Genomic DNA, 14,277 nt, shown 5'->3' with positions numbered 1-14,277 from the left:
AGAGTTAGCATTGGATCCATTTGCAGGTAGGGGAATGGGTTTATATATAAAATTAGGAGCTCCTCACAGGCATATAGCAGTTTGTACAGCACAGCTTTGAGTTGCCTTATTCTGCATGCTGTGTGATGTCACATTGCAATATATATCGTCGTTAATTAACCTCTGCTGACGGCTCTTATAGTCTCTCCTGTGCATGCTGCAGGAAGTTGTTTTCTGCTATGTTATCTTCTAGGTGCTTTGCATGTAAAGCATAGTGGCAGATGGGCCATGTGAAGAAAGCAGGATTCAATAACTTGGAGTCTTATCTGCTTGCCTGGCCTTCCCACCAGGGAATGTTGGACCTGTTTTTAGTGTGGGATCTTTGTTTGTTTTAATATGGGAGAGGTTTGGCGATGCTGCGAGTGAAGGGACAGCTCTGCAGTGCATCCGGTGGGAAGGAATAAAAGTAAGGAAAGACCAGCCAGATGTATTACCAAGGGGATAACACAATGCAAAGCTATTGAACACATTATGAGGCTTCTTAAAGAGTTTGGGTTTAGCAGAGGGAGCAGGGTGGGCAGAGGAGGTGGTGGGGGCTGCTGTGCTAGAAGCCATTCCTACTGGGGCCATCCGTTGCTTTTCCCACTGACTGCTCCTGGAAATGAGTGACTGAGATTGCTCTCATGGCTTTGCTGTCATTTAGGTGTAATTCTTCATAGTACAGAGCAGGACGTGCAGTTCCTGCTGGCACTCGTGTCCCCATAGAGACCTGCAGGGCTGTGCTGGCTCGAAGCTCTGTGTCTGCAGGCAGGGCATTGCTCACCAATGCGTGGGCTCAGGAATGTGAGCAACATTTCACCTTCTCACCCCATTATTTCAGCAGCGAGACAAGAGTTTTCTTCACCGTGTCAAGTGATAAAAGTGTGGGCAAACACAGCCTTGTGCTTGATACTGCAACGAAATGAAGCATGGGATGTTTAGTCGTCGTGTTGAGGATCGCTATTGGTGATAGGTTGGCCTTGGATGACCTTGGAGGTCTTTTCCAACCTTGGTGATTCTATGGTTGTGTGTATGGTGGAAAGGCTGTGGTCTGACAGGAGCCACACAGACCCTATAGGGACTTTCTACCCCCCATCCCATAACTTGCTTGCTACACGTATGTGCTCTATATATATGTGTGTGTGTGCGGTGTACTGGGGGGACCCTGGTTTCCTGAAGATGCTTTTATAGCCTCAGGATTATCAAAGAGATGATCAAAATACTCATTTCACCCAGAACTGACAACGTTCAAGCATCTGTTTCTTGAGAAGCTCTGTGTGCCTGACATGTTTGCAAGAAATGTTTGTCAGCTAAAACTGAAGATGCTGCGGCAAATGCTATGTTTAGTTCAAGGGATCTTGTGTTAAGCACTGCGAATTAATTTTAAATACATGACATGAGCTGTACACACGAGGAGATGCTGGTGATGGAGCTGGTGACTGGGAGTGTTTCAAGTGCAAAGCAGGCACTCTCGCAGCGGGCGGCTGTGGTGAAGTCTCTGCAGAAAGAGGAGCTGCTCTATGCTCTAAGCATAATGCCAGCAGCTGTCTGTGCAGCAGAAAGATATGGTGTGTTCTCCCAAGCTGCTGGGCCCATTGGACCAGGGCTGCCCCTGAGCACTGTGCTGGTGGAGCTGGGGGTCACAGCAGGAGCTGGGTATCCCTGCCTTCCCCCCCCCAAGCCAAGATCAAGTTACAGCAGCACCCAGCAGCTTCATTTGAAGCACCTCTTGGGAAGAACAGATTGCCCTTTGGTGTTGAGTGTTGTGAAGATATTCTCCAAATTATTATGTGTGTCAGGCCAACAGCCCTAAATAGGGAACACTGACCTTCAACCACATATTTCATCCTCCTTTTGCTGCTGCCATTCATGGCATGCTGTTTTCAGCTGCATTGTTTATGGCCTGCCTGCTATGTTTGAGGTGTGTGTAGGTGAGTTCCCAGCATCCCCAGGAGTTGCTGTCCTGCTGTGTTCCTGCATCTCCTGCATGCACACAGCAGCTGAGAGGCACCTGCTGGACCTGAGCCACACCAACTGTGTGGCTGTGCTGCATGATGCCTGTGCTTTTCCATGTGAAGATGCAGTTCTCCCTCCCAGGAAGGCGGTCTGTGACGTATGATACTCCTTCAGACTTGCTAAAGCCCTGAAGATGGATGAGCTTTATTTTGGTGCTGAGCAGCATATGGTCTGGTGGGTGTTGGAGGAGCAGGGGACCGCTGAAGGATCCCAAGGGAACTGGGACTCGTGTTTGTGTTGCTGATCTCAGAACTAAAATTCTCATTCAAAGGGGGTAATTTTTCAACTTATTTTCAGTTTCTTGTTCTTTCCTCTTGTGGCGAGTTGGCAGACTGCTCCTACGTTTCCTTCAAGCCATGTATTCCTGCTGCATCCTCTGCCTACCAACAGTTTTGCTCTGATTTCACAAAGCAAACATTTCTCTGTGGCTTGTCCAGTTATGTTACACTGCAAACAAAAGCACTGCGGCTCAGCCTGGAGGAGAGCAATGCGGCACCCCCTTTTACTTGGCCTGGGGTCTGCTGTGGGCTCTGTGCTTCTTTTGGAAAGATTAGCAGCTATGAGCATGGGGAGAGCTGCCCAGGGGCTGGGGGCACTGAGCATTCGGACTGACAGGGGCTCTGCAGAGCGCTTTGCTGTGTGTGGTGCGGGGCAGTGAGCACTGCCATCTCAGTGCTGGTAGGTGGGGAGCACACAAGCAGCGGCTTGCAGCAGATGGCTCTGCAGGGAGAACTGCTCCAAGAGAGAGGCTGGAGGGCTGAAATCAGCCCTGACTCACTGCTGCACGGAGAAGGGAGGGAACAGGTTGCTCTTCCAAAATAACACACTTTTTTGCATGTTAAAAAAAATTACAAATACCAGGCTAGATAGCATATATTGCTGTCATTGCATTAACCATGCATTCAGCAGTTACACAGTGGCAATGTGGCTGTGTGCAGCAGGGCTGGGCTTTGTCACACCGGCTTTGTGACACTCTCAATGCCCCACACAGCACATGCTGGCTGCGGTCCTGGTATGCATCAAGGCGGGCTGCCTGCAAGGTGCCAGAGAGCTGTGTCTCGCTGATTAAAAACTGCCCTAGGAGCAGCAGCTGATAGAAAAATACCCTGGCTGTCAGCAGTGCTTTTTAAGCACGGAGATAGATAGATAGCTGCTGGGAGAAGAGCACAGCCTGAGCGAGCCGGGAGGTATTTATAGCACCGGAGCACAAACAACGCATCTAAATCGGGCAGCAAGGCAGCAGCCTGCCTTTGCTATTCAGTGCGATGAGAAATTACAATGTTTAGCAGAAGAGTGATGTCTGACTGTTGCATAAATGGGTGCATTATGTTACTCGATCCCCCCGCTCCCGTCGTTCCCTCTTTGCATACATCCTTCCTTCGTTTGATCCCTGACCTCCTTTCACTCCTGTGGTTTATAGGTTTCAGTGATAGATGGTGGTTAAGCATGAAGTTGTTCTGTGAAAAGCTCTCTCTGGGTTGGAATTCCAAGGGAGAGCGTGCTGTGTGATGGGGGACATGCCAGCGCCCTGTCCCATTGCTGCATCCCACTTATGCTGTCATTGGAGAAAGTAGAGTGGATTTGAAAGGGCACAATGGGCAGCCTCTGTATTTCTCTGCTATGGAAAGAGAAAATCATGTGGTGCAGAGCTACCAGAATCCAAGTGTTTTCTTTCCTTTGTGGCTGCAGCCTCACCCCTCTGCTGTCCTCCCCCACCTCCTTGGTATGTGGATGCTGGGGCATTGGGCATGGCCATGTGGATGGGGAGCAGCCAGTGGCTGCCATCCTCCATCAGTGCCTGTAAGGAAATATGTTGGATGTTAGGAACCATTCCTTCTCCAAAGAGCAGCCAGACATTGCACAGCTGCCCAGTGAGTGGGGGTCACCATCCTGGGGGTGTCCCAGAGCTGTGAGGATGTGGCAGTGAGGGATGTTGGAATCCAACAGGGCTTCTCCAACCTTCACAATTCCAAGATTCTATTAAATGCTATTTTTCCCCCCTCCTTAGAAATGATAACTTAATTGGAACATTATTGAAAAATAATCAAAGCCATTAAGCATATGAAGGTGGCACAGTGTCTGCCCGCCTCTCCCCCGTTAAGGCAAATGGCCTCGTGGAAGTGCTGTGCCATAAATCAGGCATTAAGCCGGGCAGCAGCCGGGGCTGGCAGCTGTAAACTGATGACGTTTTATGGCACTTCCAACGATTGCCCGTGTAATAAAAAAAATGTATCCTGGAATTACGGTGGAAGAACTCTGGCGCTAAGAATAGCTGCTCCTTCAAAATAGATGGGAACTATTAGGGCTTAGACACCGCGCGTGCTGTCGGGGTAGAAATTGGGCTGTGTTTCTCAGCTGTGCGTGGCACGGCTTGTCATTTTAAGTTGTATTAACAAATAATGCCATGGCAAACACTGGGAGGGAAAGCCTGAGAGCATCCATCACCCCGGGTTTGGCTGAATTGTTCCTGCCCTCACATTTTGGATGCCCATTTTCAGTCTTATTGCGCAATTCAGCCATTTGTTTTCATTTCGAGCAGAGAGAGGCACTGCAGCCAGGTGTTCCCATTGGGATATTGTGCTAAACATGCTGCTATCTAGCTTGTCATTCCACTGGTTTCCAAAAGCCACCATTCCCCTTCTCTACCATCCTGGAAGCCCAAGAGAAATGGATTTCTGTGAGAGTCATGCACCTCTGTCCTGCCGGACCTGCTGATCTTCCCTTGGTCCCATGGGAACGCAGCATGGAGCACGGTGTATCATTATGTCAAAGTTCTCCCCTTGCATTGCCTTCACGGCCTCAGATGGCAGTGCTAAATTAGTTTTAATTTGGGCACGGGGCCCAAGAGACAAGAAAAAGAGAAGTGGCAACACATCTGCCAGGTTTGTAAGGCTGTGCGTTGTGAGTTCCAGGAGTTGCCTGGATACAGCCATCCCCATCCAGGTCCTTTAGAAGTTTAGACATAACTTGAGGGTTATTGCAGATAAAATTAGCTTTTTGCAGGGCTTTTGTCAACAACTGCTATCCTTTGGGATGGCCTTGCTCTGCTGCGGAACGAGCCTGATGCTGTAGCAAAGCTTGAAGCAATCAGGATAATGATCCTAATGCCTGGGGTTTGGGATGCTGAGGGATCCTGCCCTCTCGCTGGATGGCTGGGAGCTGTGTTGGGAGCTCCCCTCCTGCCAGCTGTGCTCCCTGGGATGGTGAGCTGAGCTGCTGGAGCCACAGACAGGGAAGCAAAGGCTGGCAGAGCTGCTGGCTGAGCTGAGTTAATTGCATTCACTTCTTCAGCCCGGCTGGGGCTCTAACAGCAAATGTTCTACCTCATTAGAAATAATAACTTGTAATTAATAACTTATAATATGGCAGATAGATGCCTTTTGCTGCAGTGATAGCACTTGCTTCAGACAGTGCAAATGATGAAAAGAAAAGGCATGGTTATTTAAAAAAATGCCTTCATATAAATCTTAAGGTTCACCAATTTAACCCATGCTTGGCCTGGACAGCAGCACTGCTCTACTTTGTTCAAGGGCAGTGATGGAAAATGTCCTTAAGTATGCATGGCCTGTGTGACCACACAAGCATGGAGCACATACGTGGGGGGCTGCCCCCAGCAGCTCCATTCCCAACTACATCCCATGGGGTTCAGCTCTGCAGCCCCTGGCATCTGCGGTGACGGAGGGACACACGCTGCTGGGGTGGCAGAGAGACACGTGTGGTACTGTCAGCATGGCCAGGAGGAGGAATGGCAGCCCCAGCTTCTGGTGGAAGCACTGCAGAACAGTCTTAGGTGAGGTGGTCCAAAATACCCAGGATTTGGATTTGTGAACATGCAGCCTATCAGCCAAAATAACATGTTTTGCTAGCAGAAGAGCAGCTTCTGTTTGGAAATCTCTTCCCTCTGGCACTGTGAACAACATTATTGCATTCTGTGTTTCTGAAATAATAGAGGTTTTCTTATTGGCCATTTGTGCCTACTTTTCAGGTACATTATTGTGATTTTTATTCAGCTAGAGCTTTGCTAATGTGCATCGTAATCAGCGGCTGCTGACAGCCCTGAAGAGCACTGTGTGGTGGAAGCCCACGTTTGGAGTGATGAACAACACTCATCTCAACCTTTTCCTTTGACAAACAGTTGGCTTCTTAATGAGATGAGCAGCACTCGGAGCGTTTATTCCAAGAGAGTTTAAATTCTGTACTGCAAATGAATATTAATAGTGTAGACAAGCTGGTAAAAATGTAAACAGCCCATTAATGCGATGGAGGCATGGGAGGGACTGTCAATATCATACCTGCTGATGGGTAACTCCTTGGGGAAAAGAAGAACCTTCTGTAACAAAGGTTATGGGAGTTCAAATAAGTTGATTTTAGAGGTCCTTTTCAACAGCAGTGATTCTATGAAGAGAAGGAAAGCAGAGCCCATGAGCCTGGTGCTGGGACCTGGTTGGTTTGGTGGGAGCAGAAGGAGCCATACCTGCTGTAAGGTGGCAGGGCTGCTCATAGCAGAGTATAGATTGTGTATGGGGATACAGAAGGCAGTACAGAGGTGGCTGTCATCTGCAACAGGGATCATAAGGGGAAGCCAGGAAGTGATGTTGCTGTGGTGCTTGGTGTTCTCCCTTTTGGACGTGCTGTTTGAGCTGGACTTTGTCATGAAACAAGGAGGGAGGTGAGGTTCCCTGCCCTGCTGTGCTTTGCTTGGTGCCATGCCCTGCCCTCTCTTGCTATTAGAGTTTGACTCTTGCTGTTGGTGGCAGAGAAATACCTTTCCCATACCTGCCATGAATTGAGTATGGGCTGGCTGCTTGCAGAGAGGCACTGTCACGCTTGTAGGATTCTGCCATGAGGAGTTTGCTAAAGACACAGCAAGGGGAGGGAAAGCAGGGCAACGCAGCAGAGCTGAAGGAAAGTCTGAGAATTGATTTCTTGTCCAGTGCCTTAACAGAGCACATTCAGCACCTCCTAGCATCTTCTGCTTAGCGTGACAGTTATTCCCAGTGCCGAAAAGCATGTCAGTAGCTGCAGCTCCTCTGGGGGACTACTGAGTAATTTGCAACCTTGGGTTTGTTAGTGAATAGGATGCATTGAACTTGAAGTAAAAATGAGATACCTATGAATATTTCTCTCTCAGATGAGCTTCCAAAGGGTTACATTGTTGCAATAAAACGTGGATTTTCTTGCAGAAGAGCCATGTAGCATTGAGGCAGCATGGAGCTTGGGAAGGTCAGGTTGGGTATTAGGAAACATTTCTTCTGCAAAGAGCAGTCAGGCATTGCACAGCTGCCCAAGGAGTGGGGGTCACCATCCCTGGGGGTGTCCCAGAGCTGTGGGGATGTGGCACTGAGGGATGTGGGCAGTGGGCATGGCAGGGTGGGCTGGGGTTGGACTGGGGGGGGGGTGGTCTCAGTGATCTTTTCTAACCTCAGTGTTTCCATGGGTCTGTGCTTCTATGATCCTGCAGCCCTGCAGCACAGGTCCAACCCTGTGTACCATCAGTGTGGTTACATCGTCCTTCTCCAACCCTCCTAGCAGGAGAACTCTGCATTTGAAGTCATTTGCCATCTAAAGTACAGGTCATGGAGTCAAGCAGTCCCTGCTTTGGGGGCAGCTCTGAGTGCTGCTCTGCCACATGCACGCGTTGCTGGAAGCACTCGTTCCTAATGAGGGCTCCCTTGGGGTCGGGTTTAGGGGAGCAGAAGGGAAAGGGCCATGCTTTCCCTGTGAAAGTTCAGCTAATGAACTGCTGCAGGATAAAGGCTGCAGATGGCAGAAGCACTCACTGAAATTGCCTTCTTTTTGGTAAAAACTATGTTGCTTTGTTTTTCCTAAACCCATTAGGTCTGCATTTGCTTCCACTTCATAAAGAATATGGAAACACAGGCTGACTGGGTGAAAACTGCATCACCCAGCAGACACACTCTGGACACTTCCAGCTGCCCCAGTCACTGCATCCCTCTGGCTCTTGAGGTCAGGCAGGCAGCCAGGGGTCAGTGGCCTGGAGGAAGAGAAGCACGTGCAGGCGAGAAGCAGGGGCAGAGAAGGGAAGGCAAGGGCTGTGTTGGGCCATTTGGTCATATTTCTTTGTGCTAGCTCTTGGAACCTTTGATCTCAGCCAGATCACTGTATATCTGTGATCTGCGGGCAGGTTGCCAGTGAAGCACTTAAAGAGAAATAAATGCATTTCCTAGCCCATGCTCACTGCGTTCCGATGGAGCACAGTGCACCAGGATGGGCTTGGTTCATTCAAGTGATACATAAAGCACGGGGACTGGTTTCGTGTACTTTGGTGAATATGATGAGTATGTGGAATGGGCAGGTCATCCTTTAAGATCACAAGTTCAAGTTAGCAGCTCCTGCTAGCTCAGTCCTGAGGCTATTGAGATAGCTTGTGTTCTGCCTTCATCAGCAGAGCCTTCAGAAGTGGCCATAAGAACAGACATGCATTATTCATACAGGCACATCCCTTACTCTATTTTTGGCTCCTCTCCCATCGAGGATGACAATTTAATAGTAACTATGTGGAAGTGGTAGACGCGCCGATGCCTTTTCTGTCATATGCTTAAAAACATAAACTCTGTTCCTTTAAAGCATTCAGAAACCTCCAAGGTTGGTGCACTTCCTAAACTGTGTATAACGGATGCGCTTTTCTTCCTTGCTGCTTGCAGGGATGACATGCCAGGCCAGGACATCTTACACAGAGGATGAGGTGCTCTGGGGCCATCGCTTCTTCCCAGTTATTTCCTTGGAAGAAGGGTTCTTCAAAGTCGACTACTCACAGTTCCACGCTACGTTTGAGGTCCCCACGCCACCGTACAGTGTGAAGGAGCAGGAGGAGATGCTGCTCATGTCCTCGCCGCTGATAGCGCCCGCTGTCAGCAACAGCAAGGAGAGGAATAACTCGGTGGAGTGCCTGGATGGTCTGGATGAGGTTGGCATAAAACTACCTTCCAAACTGCAGAAAATAACTGGAAGGGATGACTTCCCCAAAAAACTCCTCAGGATGAGCTCCACCACCTCAGAGAAGGCCTACAGCATGGGCGATTTGCCCATGAAACTGCAGCGGATCAGCTCAGTCCCTGGGAATTCGGAAGAGAAACTGGTGTCCAAAGCCACCAAGATGATGTCAGATCCCATGAGCCAGTCCGTGGCCGATTTGCCGCCCAAGCTCCAGAAACTGTCAGGGGGCGGCCGGATGGAAGGGCACCTTCCTCCAAAACTGAGAAAAATGAATTCCGATCGCTTCACATAACCCAGCTACCAAGGCCGGACTGCCCCAGCAGGAGGATGGCCTACCAGAGCAACATGTGGCTCCATGCCCGCTGCTGGCAGGGCTGTGGGTACACCAGCAGGCTGCCCGGGGCCAGCAGAGCCATCCACCCCTGGCGTGTAGAACCACGATGCGCATGCAATAATAGTGTGCAATTCCTGCATCTAGTTTTCTGGCATGGCTCCTACTATATTTATACTGTATATTCTGGAAAGCGCGTGCAGGGGTGTTCCATTCCCTGCATATTTCTTAAGAGTCAGTAGCAGGTAAAACATGCGAGTGGGTAACTTTCAGGGTAAGTTATAATTGAGTTTGTTTCCTTTTTTCCTGACATGGATTGTGATGCTACACACTGGAACAGGTTGCCCAAGGAGGCTGTGGATGCCCCATCCCTGCAGGCATTCAAGGCCAGGCTGGATGTGGCTCTGGGCAGCCTGGGCTGCTGGTTGGTGACCCTGCATGCAGCAGGGGGTTGGAGCTGGATGAGCACTGTGGGCCTTTGCAACCCAGGCCATTCTGGGATTCTATATTTCATTCAACAAAGTAGCTACGGTGCATGCGGATTTTTTTTGTTCCTAGAAGGAATTGTATTTGTTAATTCCTCACACCAAATTTGCTGGCCTTAAAATAACTGCTGGTCTCCATTTTGCTTTAAGTTCTTTTTGGGCTTTCTTTTCCTGCCTCTAGACTGCTGGGGAAAAATGAATGTATTTCACAGGATGCTGTTGTGAAAAGAAGCTTCTATTGGTAAGGATAGGCAAAACTATAAAGAAATGAATGAAAATGGCACTTGAGATAAAATTAGAAAAAAAAAAAATAGATTTCTTCTATCGTTTATCTCTGTAAAGACAACACATTTGGTTTCACAGAACAGCTTGTGGTGTTGTTTCACAACAGTTGTGTTGTTCAGTTGCTCCTGAAGTCGGGCAGGCTTCTGTTGTGGATGCTCTGCTCCAGGAGCAGAGTTGGGCTCCCCCTGAGCCCCTGTGGTGCCAGGCCTTTGCTCTTCCTTACTCTGAGGCCCCATCCTGCAAACCTAAGTCCCAGTGGTGATTCTGTGAGCCCCAGTCTTGCAGCCAGAGCTGTGAGAGCTGCTGAGTCCCGTGGTGATCCCTGTACTGCTTTCTCTGTGGTGACAACAGGAGCAAAGACTAACCAAGGTTGACCCTGTGGGTTTTGAAATGAGTAATACTTTGTGTAAATGTATGGTTCGGTATCTTCCTGTGGCTTTGTGTGGTTTTTGGGGTTTTTATCATCTTTTACTCCCTCTCTGCTGCTGTGCCCTAACACCTGTGCTTCCCCCCTGTTGAACACCAGGCTGTTGCAGCTCCTGGGCTGCACCAAAGGACACACAGCAGGGTGGCTGTTTCAGAGCTGGTCAGTAATGAGGCTCTCTGCCTTGTTTCATTGGGAGGTCTGTGTGAGACAGACCAGTGTGCAGCAACTGGCAGCATGGCATCATGGTGTTGGAGGTGAAGCACAGCTGTTTGGTCTTGGAGATGAACAAGTGCAATAGCAGTTGTGTAGGGCAGTCCTGGCTTGAGGGCTCTGGGCCATTGGGTGTGAATGTTCATGCTTGCTTAATAAGGACAGATCTGCTCATCATTGGGAGATAATAGTTTGGTTTGGGTAGAAATGGTGGCGTGGGATGAGAACTGAGAAATGCAGTATTGTTGGAAGGGTTGGCTCAGACCCCATTGGGGATCAGTGCTTGGTCTGGAAGTTTCCCAGTGTGCTTGATCAGCTGTGCACATATGGACTTTATAGTAACTAAAGGCTTTTTTCCACTGCTTATGGCGATTTTTGAGTGGCACTGCATGCTTTTTACACCCGTGGCTGTACTGAAATACTTTGCATGTTGTTAAAGGGAACGGTGCTGAAGCTCCCTGCGTGATGAGCAGAATTACAACATTGCAAGGTAAGATCTGAACGTTTTTTCCCCTATTTGCTAACTCTTATTCAGGCCATCTTGTAAACTGCAGCAGGGTTTTGTGCCATTTGTAACTTATCCACTAGTCCTTGGCCGAGTGAAAATGGCCACATACAGTGGTTAGGCATCAATGCCACCTCCAGTCCAAACCAGAAAGCCAAGGACATTGAACCAGCATCATGGTGGCTGATGAGTCATAGAACCATAGAATGGCTTAGGTTGGAGGGGATCTTAAAGATTATGCAGTTCTATCCCGTGCCATGGGCTGGCTACCTCCCACCTGCTCAGACTGCCCAGAGCCCCATCCATGGCCTTGGCATCTCCAGGGATGGGGCACCCATAGTGCTCAGGGCAGCCTACCTTCCTGCAGCCCCTCCTGGCACAGCAGGCCTTGGGTCAGCCCCCTGCACCCAGGACTCCATATGGGTAGCCAACATGCCTCCATGCTAAGAGCAATGGAGTGTCCCCAGCCATGGCCTTGTGCTGCACAAAATGAATGTAATGGGCTGAATGGGAGCGGTTGCAAGGTGCTGGGTGTTTGTGCACCAACACTGGGACAGTGTTCTTGTGTTTGTTGAGTTAATGCCATATGAAATATTAAAAGTGACCATTCATTCAACATTTTAAATAATCTGCCTGTCCTTGTTGCACACAAGTTTTCTGAGGCTTGTGGTTTGTATTGCAATGTATGACGTATGTTAAGGCTAAAATGTATGTGTCTTCTGTTACTGAGAGTGAAAGTAAAAACACGGATGGCTGCTAACTGTCTTTGGTTATGGGGTTCAGGAGGTTATTCCTGGTTAACATTTCATTTTTACTGGCGTGGCTCCTTTTCTGTTTTTCCTGAACGTTTTCACCCAGCCCCAATGCTTGTGCTAAGAGAAGTGTATCTGTTTGACTGCACAGCCGGTCTGTGTTCTCTACTGCTGAACTTATGCTTGAATTCTATTGTAAATTGTACAGATTTGAATTAGAATAAACTAAATGCATTTTCTGGCATGCGGTCTATAACTGTATAAATGTACAAGTTGATTTGAATTATACAAAACAACAGACTCTTGTATTCATTAATACTGCAAGCTCAGTTTTATCTACAGCTGTATTAAACTTTCAGACTTGTTCAGTTTGGTGATGCTCTGGGTGTTTGTCCCTCAGTCGGTCCCTGGTTTATTCCCTTCAGGAAGGACTGTGTGTCCTCGCTGCTCGGGGTCTTACCGTTCACCGCGTGTGTTCGAAGGCCAGTCTCTTGGTTAGTCTTAAAACCAGCAAAAAATGAAACCTAGTTCAATTGTAGCTGCTGTTATATTGGCATATGGTATTTCTGTAGTTACCTCACCCCTAGCCCCAAGTACGAATCCTCCAGAACTTCATAGTGACTGTCAGGTCTCTCCTTGCTTATAGCAGCCCTTCCCTTCAGCTTTCTATGCAGGAATTGCTTCCTGAGCACAGAGTTACTGGGAATTCACCCTGCTGCTGGTGCTAGGCATGCCACAGCCCGGGGAATTGAAGCCCTGTTTAGCATAATTGAATTACTGAGTGTGGCAGAACAAAAAGACATGGCAACACAGAGCTGTATCAATCATAATGTGCTGCCAGACGAGGAATACATTTGAATTTATTTCCTCAGCTGTGTTGCAGGAAAGCAAATGTGTGGTGCTTACTGGGAGAAATGGATCTGGAATTGCTGGTAGCCTTGAAGTACTTGGAGAAAAAACAGTTGGGGAAGAAGGGCAAGAAAGAAAGAGAAGTGCCCTGGTGTAATAATAGCTAGAAACAAATCCATGCTCATCGTGTGTTGGGGAAAAGGAATTTGATTGCTTTTTGAGTCAGATCTAAGAGCTCTATTCTGTCTGCAGCAGCAAGGGAGTTCTACCAGGCAGGACTGGTGAGTGGCTGATGGCTGGAGCTCAGCTGCATCCATAGAGTCCTTAAGGATGTTGGATGGCAGTGGTACATTGCTCCTGAATGTGTGTAACCCAGAGCCAGCCAGTGAGGCTGCCAGGAGGGCACTCAGAAAGACTGGGAAAGAGAGATGGATGGAGAGAGAGCCTGTCATTTCTATCAGCCTAATTTCTATGTGGTTATAAGCACTATTTAGCATGAATGCAGCACCATATTTGTTCGCCTGTTTACAGCCCTCCCAAGCTCTCTGAGCGCTGCTGAAATGCACTTGAGTTATCATTCTCAAAACAAACATCTGTGCCTCCTCCCCTGCAGGGTGCAAGCTGGGGATGTGCAGATCCCCTCTCTCCTTCCAACAGGATGCTGGATGCTAACAAGGAAAGCTTCCCATGGTGCTGAGGTATGACCTTGCATTGGCTTGAGCCCAAGCAGTCCTGGCTCACCAGGACCTGCCCTGCTCAGCCCAGTGTTGGGCATCAAAGCTGAGGAAGGTGAGGATGGGGGCTGAGCTGATGGCTGCAAACTAAGCACTCAGCAGAGCTTCCTTGGGTGCGTGCCCAGGTATGGCACTATTTGTGTAAGGAAATGCATGCATTCATATAATATATATGCATAAATCCCCATGAAAATGTATAATTTGAGATGGCTGTGTTTTTATAATACATGGCAAGCAGCAATCAAGATAGCTTTTTGCTAGTCCTTTCTCTTCCCCTTTCTAATTCTAACTGCTTTCATTTGTTTCCATCCAAAATGTTTGTCGGTTTTCATAAGCAGCTTTTTGGGCACTGCCTGGAGAACTGAGTGGCTGGACTCCTTCCACACCAATGGCACGAGACAGAGCCCTCACAGCAGATGGATGAGTGTGCAGGGCTGAGGCAGCACGGAGCAGAGCAGCATCACTGCTGAGTGAATAACTGGGGAGATCTGTCTCTTGGCATCCTGCAGCAGCTTCCTGGGAAGGCTCCAGCCATCCCTTCCTTGGGCATGTTTAAAGCCCTCTGTCAGTAACAGAGGAAATGAAAAACAAATGATGCGTATCCCAAGGTGGGGGAAAAAATTATGCCATGAGCTGGGATGTAATCGGTGTTCCTAGTTTTACAGGGAACACTTTTCTCTCAGCCCTTAACATCACCAGTTACTGCTG

General features: G+C 48.7%; 1 protein-coding gene across 1 annotated transcript in view; it reads left to right on the top strand.

Moving 5' to 3' along the window:
• KCNJ3 (potassium inwardly rectifying channel subfamily J member 3) overlaps positions 1-12,354 on the top strand; it is a 29,972-nt gene extending 17,618 nt beyond the window's left edge. The window contains exon 3 of the mRNA XM_072341169.1: positions 8,700-12,354. Coding sequence (XP_072197270.1) covers positions 8,700-9,283 — 584 coding nt within the window. The 3' untranslated portion in view covers positions 9,284-12,354. The remainder of the gene's footprint in view (positions 1-8,699) is intronic.
• Positions 12,355-14,277: the final 1,923 nt, after the last annotated feature.

Source organism: Excalfactoria chinensis, chromosome 7, assembly GCF_039878825.1.
Source record: "Excalfactoria chinensis isolate bCotChi1 chromosome 7, bCotChi1.hap2, whole genome shotgun sequence".
NCBI lineage: Eukaryota > Metazoa > Chordata > Aves > Galliformes > Phasianidae > Excalfactoria > Excalfactoria chinensis.
This window is presented reverse-complemented; position numbering and strand designations above follow the sequence as displayed.